Raw genomic sequence first — 16,365 nt, forward strand, 5'->3', positions numbered from 1 at the left:
TACGGTATTAGTGGGGGAGAGGGGAGCAGGTACCAAACAACAAATACAATATAAACTCAATTTGCAAAAACACATAGAGACAAACACGCACAGTGGGGAAAACTGCTCTAAGGAATTAGCCCAAACGGTGATAATCGTGAAGAGATGGAATTACAAGTGTTTAAAATTTTTTTCTTCTTTATAGTTTTTGTGTGTGTATTCAACACAGGTGGTTGTACAAGTTTAACATGCCTATGAACTACCCGGGTTTTTTTAGAAAGGCAGGTTCCTGGGCTCCAACTTAGTTGAAGGTCTATGGCAGGGCTGGGAACCTGCATTCCTATTAAGCAGAAACTAAGAAACACCCTTCTCAACATTCTGCAATTAGCCTGTAACATTTTTAGAGTCAAGAAAATGATCTTTAAAGGTAGTTTTAAAACGCTGGTTTTACCTTAAGACTCTCTTAACTGCCGCAACAACCCCAAGCAGCCTCCACGTCCATCACACAGGACCCGGCCCGGCAGACCCTCCACCGACTACCCCAAACGGGGGCCTCAGTGAGTTCTGAATTTGGCGGGAACTGGAATTATTTAGGGTCCCACAGGCGGGCAGACCCCACATGTTCACCAACGTGTGGTTTTCCAGTCCCCACCAGTATGTGCATTTTAGACGAGCAGTGAAACAAGGTCAAGCTGGAGCTTTTGGCGCCCAGACGAGGCGGCAGAGGCCTCTGGAGCGGCCGGGGGCGGGCAAAGCAAAGCACTCCGGGCCAGGCTCTTCCAGATTCTGACTCCACGCGGGACTTGAATTTTAAAGACTGTTTAAATATATGTGTTTTCCTTTTTTAAGAAACATTGTTCTTGAGATAATTCACATACCACAAAATTCACCCTTTTAAAGTGTACAATTCAGTGGCTTTTAGTATATTCAGAATTGTTTAACCATCACCACAATCTTAACTTTAGAGTATTTTCATCACCCCATAAATATACTTTTATAACACAGATTAAGATAATCAACAAAAAAAAAGGTGGCTTGGGGATAAAACTGTTTTTGAATACAACCACCCTTGATACCACAAACGAGAAAACTGACTGTTGGGCCCCAGAGAAACCAGCAGCGACTCCTGCAGATGCCCCATCCTTTCTGCTCTGCGCTCCTCTCTATCCTCTTGCAGCCCCGTCTGCACGCGTGCGCCACCTTCGGATTACTCCTCCCATAAGCACAGGCCCTGTCCACCCATTTACATGCATAAGTGCTCAGCCAACACTATTGGAACGATGACATTTATTCTTCAGGACTACAAGTTACTGGCGGACGGCTGTCCAGAGCCACGGGCACCGTGGAAACGAGTGTGCGTGCAGCCGGAAGGCCTGCCGTGGGGTCATCAGCTAGCCCACGTGCACGTGCACAAGCTCTTTCCGAGCACGAAATCTCAGGAGAACTTAGTCCTTTGCTGCTCAAGCCGAGGTCTGGCAAGCAGCAGCCTGGCACCATCTGTGAGCGTGCTGGAAACTGCTGGCAGAAGTACTGAATTTGGTGGGTATTTATTACCATTTTTGATTTGTAAAAATATTCACCCAGCAATTCTACTTCCAAGAATTTATCCTAAATTCTGTTGTTTTCAAAAACAAAGACATGCCCCTCTCCCCATGAAAGCGTTAATAATAATTCACTAAATAACCATAAAGATGTTCATGCATTCATTCTAGCACCACTCGCCTACCTGCCACAAAGCACTTGCTGCTTTTTCAGAACTACAGAGCTTACTAATTTAGGAACTCCAGGACTATTTTTAACATGTTCTCGCAGCAATCAGAAGCTGTCAGCTCACTGTGCTGAATTCTCTGAGGCCAGTTAGCTGCCCTCGGAGCCCAGGGGAAAAGGAAATGAACATCACGCGGAGAAGTCATCGAGACTGCTTTAACAATCGATGTGAACCTGAACTCACAGGTTTAAGCAACAACCAGAAAACAGACAGGAGTGCGTTCTTGTTTGTCCGGGGAGGGAGGCGTGGTGAGGAGGGCCCTCTCCACCAAAACAGGAGACTCGTTTCTGCACGTGTCCTGGGCCCAGTCCATCTCCAGCGCGAGGGAGACCAGGCGCCCCATCACACACACTCAAACTCCTCACAACGTGGGGGGCAGCCCCTCCCCTCCACACGCACTTGGCTCCGTGCGTTGCGACTCACCTTTGCATCTACAGAGCATTTTGAGACAAACGAGCTAAAAATAAAAGTTCAGTAGCAGACAGCATATCAACAAACATTCAACGAGCTGCAGAGACGTGTGTAAGCAGAAAAGTCAACACAGGATAAGAATAATCCGCTAGAGATGAAACTGCCACTTGTTTTCCCCAGGTAATTAAAAAATGGGTTTCTGAAAATTTATTAATAACTAGAAAATAAAAGTGATAAAGATGACAAGTTACACGGCTGCTAAATGTGTCTTTTAGCCGTCTTCTTTTGATAATAAAGCTCCAGCAAGCGTGCAGAGTTAAAAAGAAGGTCAGAGGTCAAGGTGGAATCGGCAGGGCTCCACGCCACTCTGCCAGCCATCGGCCAAGGCGTCGGGGTACAAGGACCAGAGCACAGCGGTGGCTAAGTCCAGACCAGCCTGTGGATGAACTGACGTCTACACCTGGACCCCATCAGGCGTGAGAGCCTGAAGGCAATCTTTTAAAAAGTGAACTCACCGCTAGTGGGAGCATCCAAGTGTCCGTCCACAGGGCACGGACGAACACAGTGTGGTCCATCCATACACTGGAACATCATTGAGCCTTAACACAGGAAGGAAACGCTGACGCGGGCTACAAAAGTGAATCAACCTTGTTATGCTCAGTGAAATAAGTCAGCCACAAAAGCACTCATACTGCATGACTCCACTCATACGAGGTCCCTAGAGCCATCAGATTCATAGACAGAAAGGGGTGTGGTTTCCAGGGGCTGGGTTGGGGGATGGGGAGTTAGTGTCCAATGGAGACAGATTGGGAAAATGAAAGAGTTCTGCGGACGGACGGTGGTGACGGCTGCACGATGGTGTGAATGTACTTAATGCCACTGATCTGCACGCTTAAAAAGAGGTTAAAATGGCGTATTTAATAGTTTGCATATTTTACCACAGTAACAAAAAAGGAGAACTCACCTTTGAAGTTGCCGATATACAGGCCAGGCAGGATCTATGGGGAGACACAGACCAGAAGACGCGTGTGTTACAGGCCCGCGGCTGACGGCATCTGGCACGAGGCGGGGCCCTCCCGGAGGGGGGAGCACAGCCCAGGCCTGTGCCCACCACCCCTGCCTCCCAGCACCTTCCCAGGGGGACAGCACGGACGGCAAGGCATCCTTGTCTCCAGGGCTCGCCGGCTTTCTGAGTCCAGCCCCAAACCAAGCGCCGCCAGCATCCCCTCCACCTGTCCTGCCTGCCCGCCCGACCCCTGCTTCCTCCTCTCCCACTTCTCTCTCGGCTCCGGCAAACCCGCCCTCTGCAGTCAGAGGCTTCGCACATGCTGTTCCGCGGCCAGGCAGCAGCTCTACTCCCGCTCTCCCTATCCTTCAGGCCCCAGCTCCGACTCATGCCCTGGGGAGGCCTGTCCTGAGCGCTGCGTCTGGGGTGACCCCCGCTTCAGCGCCCACCGCCTTCCTCTCGCACTGATACTGTCACGGACGTTACTAGGTGGAGGTCTGTCCCCTCTGCTGGGCTGCACACCCAGTTCCTGGCCCAGGGCTTGGCCCATGATTACCATTCAATAAAGAGCTGCTACATGAGTGAAAGAACTGTCTCAACGGGCACGTTAATAAGAACACACATTTGCTGCAAAACATCTACTTCTAAGGCAGTGGTTCTCAAGCCCAACTATCCACCAGAATCAGCGGAATCTATTAAAACTTGAGATTTCTGGGAAGCCCCCAGCCCCAGGCTCCACACAGAATGATTCAGTAGACCTGAGGTGGGACTGGGTGACTGTAATTCTCACCCTAAAGCACCCCCACCCTGCAAAACACGAAGCTAATTCCTGTCCTGCCAATATTCTGTATGGAAACTCTGAAATCCAAATACGGACACTGCTTTGGAAGCTACACCATCTATGACCTCCAAGCGCATACAGCACACTGGCCTTGGTGACACTTCACTTCAACCCCTGGTGCCCTGGCGACACCCTCATCAGCACCACTGCTACACACTCCCTATTGTTTTTTCCACTTCCACTAAGAAAGCTGAAAGCAGCAGGTAGTAACGTCCTTCCCGTGCTTGGATTCCTTCAAGCATCTTCCTGACAGCCAGCTGCCTGCTAAAAAGTCACTGTGGGGATCTACTGGGACACAGCGGTACTGGGTCCAGGGTCAGCATCTGTCATGCGGGACCAAAGAACTAATCAACCAAAATAGGACACTTGTGAGAGTGAAAAGAGGTACTATTAATAATCTAGGACAAAAGGCAAAATCCAAAAGTGACGTCGTCGTTGTGGAGACATGTGGTCACTCTGGCTGACTCAATACCCCGGGAGGCAAAACTGGCTTGGAGAGTGCCCCAGGGGACTTAGAAAGTCACAGCACTGAGGCGGGCAGGGTTAGCCCTGGAACCAGGAAACGTAAAACTGCCAAGGAACTAAAACACTTGACAGGTCTTTCTTGAAACATAAGCAGTCTTTGGGATTCTCCTGGGAGGAAGGGTGGAGTAAACAGTTCACCGTTCCTGTTTTAAAACAACGTAAGAACAATGCAAGTTCACCTGGAGACGCCTCGAACTGACGCTCTCTGGCAGCTCTCACCTGCATAGAGCTTTTTCACGTGTCATCTGCGGTTCTCCAAGGTCTCTCCTATCTTTATTAGATACTCAAGGGCAAAATCATCACCCAGTTCCTTTGGCTGACGGGGACACAGACTTCCTCCCTGACTGAACTTCGAGTCTTCTCCACCTGGCTGGTCCTTGGCCACATTTAGCCAAGAATCCTGCTGAGCCACTTGTCAAGCGCCCACCCGCTCCTGGTACCAGGCAAGCTCCTCTTCCTCCACCCTTGGCATCGGATCAAGTTCCATCAGTGATTTCCATCCACTACCTCACCGGCCCCAGTTGCACTGGGAGCGGAGCTCCACCTCCCACTTGGAATGGTCTTCAATAAAAGCTTCCTTGCCATTTAGAATGTGTCAAAATTACTTTCCTTTCCTAACACTGACCACAGGAGTCTCCCAATTCATACAGCCGACAGTTACAACACAGTCACGGAGCACGTCCACTTCCCTGAAGTCACAGAATGTATTACAGTGGCTGAGTGGTTTACTGAGCTCCTGTCACACACGGGTACCCTCTGGGCCCTCGGGATACAGCGTGACCAAGAGACACGGCCCTGCCAGCGTCCCGCTTCCCTGCTGAGTCGCTTGCCCAGGGAGGGAAGAGGCGCCTTCACCACTTTGGGGTCCCCGAGGACCTTCAGGAGGCGATGACACTCAGGGGCCCTGATGTCCAAAAGAAGTGGGCTGGGAGAGAGGAAGGCCAGGCAGGGGGGTGGTGGAGACAGCCAGCCCTGAGGAAGGAGGCCAGTGTCTCCTGGGAGCAGGCATGAAGGAGGCGGGAGGAAGGTGCAGAGGAGGGGCAGCCAATGCAAGTGTTCAGGCTCTAGGTTAAGTGCCACCGAGACGCTAGGTGTGTGGGGCTGTTAGAAAGAAGTATTTTTACCTACTGTGTCTTGGAAAGATCATGATAAATATAAAGGGATGCCTTTCTTACTGTGCTCACCTCTGTGAAGGGGACACTGGGGGCTGGGCGGTCTGGGAAGACCACTTATATTTCCATTTGCACTTTTCCATATCGTGCACATGTATTACTTCAATTTAATTTTTCCAGAAAGTCAAGTGGGGCTATTTGGGGAAAAGATTATGGCCCATTTTTGCTTTTCTTCTTTGTACTTCTACTACCTTCTCTACTAAACGTAAGTGAATATATTTCATATTATTTTCAAATAAAATAAAACAGGGGCACGAGATTAGCTCATCCCTGGGCTCTACTGCTCTCGAACTGATTTTATGACCCTTGCATCCACCCTTTGGAACTCGCCTCCAGGGCGTCTTCCACACCCTGCACCCCATTCTCCTCCCGCCCCCACTACTGATCCCACCTGTCCCCTCACGGTGTCACCTTCTCCCCGTCACCCAGAATGAAAAACGTGGAGCCCCCTCCCAGCAGGGCACCCCTCAGTGAGCTGCCGAGTCCCATCACGGCCCTTGCCCCCTGGTTGTGAGGCCATGGATCCCAGTCCGGAACCTCACAGGCTAGAGCAGTAGCCACTGAACTTCTCTCTCTGTCTCATCAAATTAATTTCTGAAAGCCATATTCTCACTGGGTCATCTTCTAGGTCAAAATGTTTGCTGGCAAACCCTTTCCCAAGAAAATGAAGGCCAAAACTGGAAATGAACTGAGAATTTCAACATGGCTTCCTACCTCTAAAGGATTCCCCACTTCTCTTCAATCTCCAGTCAAGCCAGATAACCCCTATTTTCCCAATATCCCGTACTGGTTCCACCTTGGAATATCACCTGCTCTGTTCCCAATACTCTCTCTAAACAGGGAAGAGATGCTCACTCTTTGGGGTCCCTCATCCCATGGGTATGTCTGAAAATTATAAACCCTGTAGTTGACAGTTATTTTATTGGTTTCCTAGCCTCTGAAGCCCTCTCCTGTGTTTGGAGAACCCCATCCCCACTCTGGAGTCTTAGTGGGAAGCAGAGCCCAGCTCTTCCTACATAAGATTCCCACTCCCGTTTGCCTTCCTGCTCTAGCAGGGACATGGGACGTAAGTGCAGCACGTCTGCACAGCTCCTCCAGACGAGAAGCCAGAGAGAACTCAGAGCAGCATCCTCTCTTGCAGCAGGGCGGGTGGAACATGCAGGACCCACTGGCGGCAGCAGTAGCAATCGTGGGGCAGCCGCAGAAATGCTCTCACCAGACCAGGTCTAAGAAGGATCTGCTCCTGGCAGAGCAGCCTAAATCTGGTTCTCCACACTTCCCAGCCTTCTGACCCATTCCACCTAAAGCAGCCACATCTGGATTCTGTCGCTTACAACCAGGGACCCTGATGTTGGCCTTTCAACCCAGAAAAACGCACAAATGCAAATGAACTGCACAGACCTTCAAGGAAGTCACAGACTAGCAAAGCCCTACCCACCTGCAAGGGCGGCCCCACTGGCACCCCAGGAACCAGCAGGAGACTCCTCCCTCCTCTGGACACCACTCCTGCCTCAGTCAGCACTAACTTCCACTCCTCCACGGATCCCCAGTTAGTCTGCTCCTCTGGGACCCGGCGCGGTGCCTTTGCTCAGCTCCTGCCTGACCTACCGCAACAGCTCTTAGAGACCTCCCTACCTCTGGACTGGTCCCTCCAAAGGATTCCGCAAGCCCCCTTCAAGGTGCAAAGTTGATCACATGACTTCAGATTAAAATCTCCTTAGGGCTCCAAGTAACTAGCAGAAATTCGACACCTCAGCAAGAAAGACCTTCAAGGATGGAAGGTTTCTAGGCTTTAGCCCCCACCTCATGCCTGGCTGAGGTGATGATGCAGAGACGCAGGCCAGGATCCCCAACTCCAACATCTGGGTTTTACCGGAAACAGCCCAATTTTCAAATACCGTCAACTATATTTTTTTAAAACCTTAAATACTGTGATAAATAAAACATATGTAGGCGGAGTATGACCCATAGACATCTAGTTTATGACCTCTATCTGCTGCCTGCATCATATTTGTGAATATGTTTTCTCTAAACTTGAGTGTTTCTCCATTGATTGGTAGCTACTTAAGTAAATGTTTCTTCAACAAACGAACGCATAGACAACGTGAGTCAGGTGGGAGGGGGCCCAGCAAGGAAGAGAAAGACGGAAAACCACGATGAGTGAGGCCTGAGAGATCAAGCTTTGCCCCTTTCTGCTCTGGGAAGTGTTCTGTTCAGGGCCAGTGGCTCTGGGGCTGGTGTTAAAGGAGAGCGGCTCCCAGAAGAGACCCCGGGGCAGAGCGCTAACAAGGACAGAGGTCTGAACTTGGCAAAATCAAGGAGGCAACTTACCAAAAATCATGGAAGATGCACGTTTTACACGCACTTAAATATTTTAATTGTAAGGAGAGGACAGAGTTGTGCCAGAGTCGACTTTTAACTCCATTTTCCAGACCAGGAGAATAAGCTACAGGTTCAGGGGCTGGAAACAGAAAGCAAATTGCTCAATCCCAGTTTCTGTAGTTTCTTCCATATAAAGTTACAAAACAAGATCCAGGAAGGCTGGAGAAGCAGCCATTGCCAGGGAGAGAAATTACATTTTTGTTTTCAAGGAGAATAAAAAGCCCGTAAATATTTAAATTTCTACACCAGTCAGCCTCAGTTCAAACTTAAAACTCAAAAAATGTGACTGGTTGACGTCCCTGATATTATTGTCGCTGGTAATCCCTAAGTACAGAGAAAGAGAAAATGAAATGAAGTCTTTTCCCAGCAGGCTCACGGCGGAGGCCAGGGAAGGACAGAGTGTGTATCCAGGACAAAGTGGCTGGCCAGGGAATTCACGGAAAGTCCGCACTCAAAAGCCAGAAGCAAGAACACAGGGGGAGTGAAGTTATCGCCGCATAGTGAGAAGGACAGATCCAGGAAAACGTCTGTAAATGCAACGTGGAAATGTTCTGTGGCTCTAAAAGAAAAGGAGCGAATTGGTCCCAACCACCCTTGGGCCTTGGAAACCACTGTTCTTTCCCTCTGCTGAGGATGTTCATGCCCCATCATGCACCTGGGTGGCTGCTTGTCACTTAGGTCTCATATGAGAGAACAGCTCCCAGGGAGCTCTTCCCTGACCATCAAACTCCCTGGCACCCTCCATCACGTTACCGTTACCCGGCTTTCTTTTCTTTATCACATTGATCAGTACATAAAAATTTTTTCATTTGTTTGCTTACTTTTTTGATTGACCTTGAAGCAGGGGTTGTCTGTCTTGTTCCCTGCTGTGTCCCAAAAGCCAGGCCCAGAGATGGGCACAGGAAGTGATAATCAGTGAACAAAAGGTGGTGAAACACACCACAAAGGGAAACACTCTCTGCCGCTCTGCTGGTCAAAAGTGATCCTTGTTTTCTACTCAAACACTATCTGGGAGAGATAACGAAGGTCACCCCGCAGAAACCCCGTCTGACCATGGCTGATGGCTCCTCTTGGTCAGCATCCTTCACAGCCACACTGTACTAACGCTGACCACAGAGACACGGACAAAATCAAATCCTTCGCCACAAAAAAGCACTTGGGCACAAAACAACATTGCTTCTAAGACAGGAAATATTTTGAGTTTATTTTTTAAACATTTTTCTTAGTACTTCAGGATGCCATGGAATCGGAGAGCACCACCCAAACAGATGTAAGATAAAATTCCTGATCACGTAGCAGTACAGGGTCATGGGGCGGGGGAATCTTAATTCTTCCTAAGTTAGAAAGGACTCTGTGGATTTCAAAGCCAGGGGCAACGGGGAAGACTTCGGTGGATTCCCTGAAGGTCTAAATGTCACAGACTTTCTTAATGCCATTTGGCCATGGACTTAAGTTTGCATTTATGAAAGGAAGAATCCGAGAATACTCTTGTGTGCACTTAGGACAGTGCCTTAAGCATCTGTTTCTTTAAAATGAAATAAAACTGTAACGTTGAGAAGAAAACACATTCAAGGGGTAGTGTGGAGAAGACAGAAACCACCGGCATGGAACCGTGCATCCACCGGGCCCACAGCCGCGCCGCCTGCGGCATGCTCCCCCCTGCAGGACTCCTCTGTAGGCTGCCTGTGACCAATCTGGGTGGCAGGGCCTTGTCTTTCATGTTCTTTCCCACCACAGGAGCTAGCACGGTGCCTTGACAATAGCAGGGATTCAATAACCTAATTTGATGAACTGGTGAATGGACAGATGAATGAGTTATGCAGGCAGCCACATCTGGGGCTCCACTGGGGAAAGAACAGCATCTAACAGCACAGGGATGTCTGACCTTCTAGCCCCTTCCCCAACTAAATCCATGCTCCTCAACCTTTTCAGCCTCATGCCACTTTCTGATAAAGATTCAGTTCCATATCACACAGGGCTCAGGAGATTGTGAATGGAGAACCCTAGGCCAGTGGTTCTCAACTGCAGTTTTACCCTCCAGAGGACACCTGGCAGTGCCCAGAGAAATTTCTGGTTGTCACCATGAGGGGAGAGTGCTACTGGCATCTGGCGGGTGGAGGCTGGTGTGTTGTTCACCACGACGCCATGAAGCCCCCACTGGGGTCCACGTCAAAGAATGATCCAGCCCCAAACGTCAACAGTGCAGAGGTGGAGGAACGGTCTGTGCCGAGGGGGACGTATTCTCCTTGCTCTTTGCCCTTGGACTATACTCCTTTCTCAACTGTACTCCCTTGTCTTCTTAAGAAGAGAAGTCATCCTAAAACAGATGTCAAGCATATCTAAAGCAGATGTCTTCCCTGTCACCGCTGATGGGAAAAATCCAAGAACACTAATAGCAGTGCATATTTGGACTTTACAGTTTGCAGAGATGTCTTCTAATACATTCTCATTTGTTTCTCCCAAGAATCTGGGTAGTAACTGGGGGAAATAACATTATACTCATTTTAGAGCCAAATAAGGAGACTAGTTAAGCAAACCACCATCGCTATGAAACAAGGGCAACGAAGAAACTGGTGCTCTGAAGCGCTGAGTGACTGGTTCAAGCACACACCCGCGCAGCAGCGGAGAGGCAGACACCACCATCGGGCTTTCTGACAGCTCTGCCCTCTTTCACAACAGCGGGCTTCTCATGAAAAGTGATGCACCAAGTTAAGTGTTTGCCCCCCGCTGCCATGAGCAAGCTGCCCATGAAATACTGGGCAGCATCTGTTTCCACCAGGTAGGATGCTTTCAGGGGAAACAGGGCAGTGAGGAAGGAAAAGGCCACCAGACTGGGCAGCTGTGTGCTGGATGAAGTGAACCAACGCTGGGTCCTTACGACCTGCCCCAGAATGGTAATGCTTCAGCTCACTTTTAGATCATTAGTTCAGGTGGCTCAAGATAAAAACATGCACATTTCTCTAATAGAATGCTTGGCCAGAAATTAGATTTTTGTTTTTAATGGGCTGTTACAGTACTTAAGACTAATAAGATGAGAATGAGGCCTTTTTTTTTTTTTTTTTTTGCGGTACGCGGGCCTCTCACTGCTGTGGCCTCTCCCGTTGCGGAGCACAGGCTCCGGACGCGCAGGCCCAGAGGCCACGGCTCACAGGCCCAGCCGCTCCATGGCATGTGGGATCCTCCCAGACCGGGGCACAAACCCTTGTCCCCTGCATCGGCAGGCGGGCTCCCAACCACTGCGCCACCAGGGAAGCCCAAGGACTTTTTTTAATAGGCCCTCCCCCAAAAGATTTGGGGGTCAGACCTTTCAGAGAACTTCAACTCAACTAGGAATTTTCAAAGGCTCCACAGAAACACATTTGCTTGCAGCTGCCTGTTTAGTTTAACTTAATCCTACTAGAGACACTTGTTGGACTGGCCTTCAGCAGCAAGGCGAGGCAATCTGCATGAAGCCAAGAGCCACCACTCACCCGACGGGTGACTCTGGCCAGGTCATCTGTAAAGCAGGCATGGAAATGGCAGCACCTGCTTCGTGGATTTGTGGTGGGGATTCGACGAGTTACTTCATGTGGTGAAGTCTCAAAACAGGCCTTGGCACACCGTAAATTCATTAGTGACTATAATTTTGGTCACTTTAGAGGATCTATTTGGAAACTGCACAAAAAACAATGAAAAACTAGTTGTAGTTGCCTGACTTAACCCTCTCCTCCTTATCAATATCAAACATGAAGGGAGAGAGGAGATGGCTTTTCCTATTTTGCAGCTAATTTGGGACTCTGGGGAGGGTTTTTCAGTGTCTTTGGAAATCACTTGGAATGAACTGGTATTCTAGTTCAAAAAAAGACTTGACTATCTTCAACATCAGCAGGAACTGGGTTCAAAACCCAGCTCTGCCACTTCCTAGCATTAGGACCTTAGACTTGCTACTTAATCTGAGTCTCCATTTCGTAATCTGCACAGAGAGTAAGATAAGACAGACTGACTCCTAGGGCTATAGTGAAGCTTAGATTTTATAAACTGCAGGCACATCGTATGAGGCTCAAAAAAAAAAAAAAAAGATTACAACTGCTGTATTCTCTTCTCTGTTTCCTCATCATCTTTAATTGGCCAGAATACAAATACTTCTTCCCCTAACACTCTGCAAATAGCATGCTGTGTACACCTAACTGAGATGGGCACGATATTCTGCCACACAGGAGACTGGGGCGTATGGATGAGAAGATCCTCCACGAGGACAAAGAATAGAAATAAAAACCGCTGTATTCAAAAACCGCTGCATTGTTTAGTTCATAAGTTTCCTTTTGCCAAGGATGACCGACTTTTGTGAGACTGGAAATAAATCTTGTCCCAGGCACCTTAGGGCACACACACGGCAAATAAAGTTTTCGGTTCCAAAGGCACTGCGTTTTTATCTATAAATGTTCTTAGAAAAGCATTTCTACGGCTAGCACCGTATACTAATTCCACTAGGTCTGCAAATCAACCATTCTTTTTTTTAAAAAAACAGAAAAAATGAAGCCTAGTTCCAAGTCACACACTAACACATGAGCAAATTCTAATTAAGGCTTTTAATTTCTCGCTTCCAGCAATCTACTTTGCCACTAAATAACCTTGCAGCTTAGAGCAATTCTTCAGATCTCAGCTCAGACATCTTTTCTCCAGCCTGATCCTTGGCCTGGACTGAAGGCTGCTTCTAGGCTGTGCTCATCACATCTACCTACCCGACTCTCAAGAAACTGCCTATCTTACCTTCTGGAGCCTCCACTCCTCCCCACCTTGTGTTTGTTTTCTCTCTCTTTCTCAAACACACACACACACACACACACACACACACACACACACACACACTCACACAACCCGTGTTGTGTAATACAGTAGCCATTAGCCACAGTGGCTTTGAGTACTTAAAATGCGGCTAATCCCAAATGAGATGTGATTTAAGTATCAAATACACACCAGACTTTGAAGACTTAGTACAAAAAATATAAACAAACCATTCTAAGAGTAACTTTATCATGGTTAAATGTTGAAACAACAATATTCTCAACATGTTTCAGTTAAATGTATTATTAAAATTAGTTTTTTACTTTTTTAATGTGGCTACTAGAAAAATTTAAGTTACATATATAGCTCACATGATATTCCTATTGGGCAATTGCTGGTCTATACTGAAGGTTCTGTGAAAGACTTCTGTCTGTGTTTTTTACCATTGCACCTCTCCTAGCCCCCTCAACGTAAGTACACAATAACAATTCGTTGATTTAATGGTGTCTCTATATCTGTCTGTCTGTATGTTTCCCTGTCTCTACGTTGGAGATAGTGGCTCTACTTACAATATAAGATGGTCCTGAGAATAACATCATCAAGAAATGTAGTGCCTTCTTTGAAAGGTAAAAATCATGATATGAATATGATTTTGCTGAAAAGCCTGCGATTAATTTTGAACACTTAGGCAATGATTTGTATTTCTAAACACGTTCTTTGAGTTATAATAGAAAAATATTACAAATTAAATGCTGAAAGAGGTGGAGAGTGAACACCTCAAGGGGAAATAGCTGTAGGAAAAAAACAAAGTAAAGCTGAGGTGTGACCACAACTAATGGGAAGGCAAACAGAGCCCAGACTGAAGAAGCCCCTTTATTGTTCTGTTTGCACTAAAAAAGCAGAAGCACATGGTGCTGATGGATTCTAGTGCTAATGGGGACATACATACTGTGCGTACTTACCCAAGAAAGAAAGAGTCTCTTTCCACCCACCCTTCCCACCAAAAAAGCCCTCACAAGGAATACCATTCTGGTTACCAAAAAACCTCAGGTACGCAGGCCTAAACCACACAATCTCCCTTTTATATAAACTGAATCTCCGTGACAGTACACTTGATGTGGCAGGTGAAGAGTTGAGTGGGTACCTTTCCTACCTGCCTGGACTGCTAACACTCCAGCTGAAAGAACCCCAGGGCTGACAAATCAGCTCTATACCCACCCAGTAGGGAAGCTGAAAGTGCGCGGAGACGCGGGTGAGTGGACTACACTGGAGAGGAGAAGCAGACCGGAGACGAATCTCTGATCCAGGACCATTTCAAAGACCCGTGAAGATGAGGGCTTTTTAAAAAAAAGTTTTGTAAGTCTTTTCTTTAAACCAGCAGTACCAGATCAAAAGCTCCTTAACCTTGCGTTTGACATGAATACACCCCAGGCAACTCTCAACTGGAAGAGCTGGAATCTGGTCCCCTCCACCGGCAGGAAAGGCACAGACCATCCCATGGCCTCGGAAGAAGGGTCTGGGGCGCCGGAGAGCAGAGCAAGCCGGGTTTTCTGTTCTAGAAGACACAGGTCGCCCTGCGCAGAAACCACACGATCTGGATAAATCGGCTCTGAATCTGTGTTCTCACCACCCGCCCCCCCGGGAATTAAAAGCACCTCAGGATTTCGGCCTCTGTCAACTTTTCTGCCCACAAGAAAAAGTTATCTGCGCACACGGAAAAAACAAAATCTGGGAAGAGGAAATTACGGAAGAGAAGACACTTATCTATTCCACTTTAGTAATGATGTGGGTGGTGATGCTTCAAGAGCCGAGCCTGGGGGTGAAGGGGAGGGGAGAAAAGGCAGAAACCACAACCCTCGCGAGCTCAGCCCAAGTCGGGGCAGAACAGAGCCGGTGCCGCTAAAGGGCACGGCGAGCTCTCTGCCACAGCCGGAAGCGGCGGGGCCCGGGGGCCTCGCAGACGCAGGCTCGCGGCGGCCCCCGCCTCTCGGGGGCCCGGGGGCGCGGAGGGCTCCCCTCGCCGGCAAAGCCCCGCGCAGGCAGGCTGAGGAGGGGAGGCAGAGGGCAGGGACGAGGGACACGTTACCTTGTTCATCCCATTCCCCATGGCGGCCGCGCGGTCTAGCGCCCGGGGCGCGGCGACAGGCGCACTGAGGGCATGTTGGAGCGGGCGGGGGAGCAGCGGGCGGGCGGGCAGGGGGCACGGCGCGCCCGCAGCGTAAACAGCAACACGGACCGGCGGCGCCCAGGCCTCTCTGTCCGCTGCGCTCCTGTCCCCCGCGGCCCCCGGGCTCCCCGGCCGCCGGGCAACGGCACAGGCGCCCCTGCGGGAAGGGGCTCGCGGCGCCCACCCCCTCCCGGAGTGAGCCCGGCGCCTGCCACGCCGGCCCCCGGGACTTGTGGACGCGGTTCCTAGGGGCGCGGCGGGGGCGCAGGGATTATGTCTCCCGGGGGCCGGGGCGCAGGGACATGACTCCTGGGATTGGGGGCCTCCAGGATTCTGGCTCCTCGGGGGCCCGGGCCCAGGGCGCACGCGCACCCCCGCCCCGGCCGCCGTCGCCCTGCGCGTTCCGAGACGGGGCGGGGCCGGTGGTCACGCAGGCGCAGCCCCTACCCAGTGAGGCGTGTCACGGGTCGCTCCCCCGGGGTCAGGGTCACCAAAACTCCCGCAGGCCTTTCCCCCGGGCCACTGGGGGCCTGTTACCGGCAGTCGCCGCCCTGCCTTGACTGCCTGGGTGAATCAGGTGCTAATCGAAGCCTTGGTCTCTCAGGCTCCCCTGCCTGGGTTTTCTGAGTGCTACCGATTTAGGCCGGGTGGGGGGATTCCTACGGCCCTGCCGCACCCACGAAGAGCGAGAAGGCTCACCCGGTGGAGAAAGGTGGGCTCGGTGACTCATCTCTGGGATGACCTAACCTCCCGACCCTGGCGGAGCAGATGTCCGGATGTCAGACGTCATACCGTGACTTTGGACGGCCAGTGTGTCCCCTTCAGATTGTAAACTGGCTCTAGTAGTTGCAGGGATATGTTGATACAATTGCTTCCGGAAAGCCCCTTTCCTTGCTAAGCAGCACGGTAATGTCTGCGTTGTGGCTCTGCCTGGAGTGGAATACTTTCTAACCTGTAGCAGAATTGTGTAAGTATTCTGTCACCCTTACTAAACTCCTGACTTCTTCCCTGCGGACACAATCCTTGAACTAGGCGTTTAGCCATTTTATTTTTATACCCTCAGCAGTGCCCTGCACATCGTGGGTGCTTGATAATTATTTGTTAAATGAACAGATGCCTCATTCTGAGACGGCCGGGCTCACCTCCGATGACCTCATTTCTTCTGCGCCTCTTTCTTTCCCGAGTCGCAGCCACACAGACTTTCTGTGTGTTCATTGAACGTGCCACCCATGGCGCTTGATCACTTGACCATGGCCTTGAGCCTTTGTGTGGGCTGTGCTCTCTACCCAGCCATCTCAGTCACTAGCTGGCTCTTCTCTTCAAGCTCCCAGCCCAAATGTCACCTCCTCA

The 16,365-nt window shown here is 49.9% G+C and overlaps 1 protein-coding gene and 1 long non-coding RNA gene across 12 annotated transcripts in view; one reads left to right on the forward strand and one right to left on the reverse strand.

Moving 5' to 3' along the window:
- The window catches only part of DUSP22 (dual specificity phosphatase 22), an 81,788-nt gene extending 66,374 nt beyond the window's left edge, over positions 1-15,414 (reverse strand). For 3 of the 9 annotated variants that reach the window (XR_010835212.1, XM_067006868.1, XM_067006867.1), the window contains exons 1-3: positions 14,935-14,984; positions 3,123-3,156; positions 2,674-2,787 (exon numbers count right to left, since the gene is read on the reverse strand). Coding sequence is in view for 5 of the 9 variants with exons in the window: in XM_067006868.1 (XP_066862969.1) it covers positions 2,674-2,752 (79 nt within the window). In the remaining 4 variants the exon portion in view is untranslated. Of the gene's footprint in view, positions 1-2,673; positions 2,788-3,122; positions 3,157-8,033; positions 8,164-14,934 lie in introns of all 9 variants that reach the window. The other 6 variants (XR_010835211.1, XM_067006869.1, XM_067006870.1 and 3 more) reach the window with 6 other exon arrangements.
- The window catches only part of LOC131764616 (uncharacterized), a 42,938-nt gene continuing 41,513 nt past the window's right edge, over positions 14,941-16,365 (forward strand). For all 3 annotated transcript variants that reach the window (XR_010835215.1, XR_010835214.1, XR_010835216.1), the window contains exon 1: positions 14,941-15,982. This is a non-coding gene — a long non-coding RNA (uncharacterized lncRNA). The remainder of the gene's footprint in view (positions 15,983-16,365) is intronic.

The sequence above is a fragment of the Kogia breviceps genome, chromosome 10 (genome assembly GCF_026419965.1).
Source record: "Kogia breviceps isolate mKogBre1 chromosome 10, mKogBre1 haplotype 1, whole genome shotgun sequence".
Taxonomy (NCBI): Eukaryota; Metazoa; Chordata; class Mammalia; order Artiodactyla; family Physeteridae; genus Kogia; species Kogia breviceps.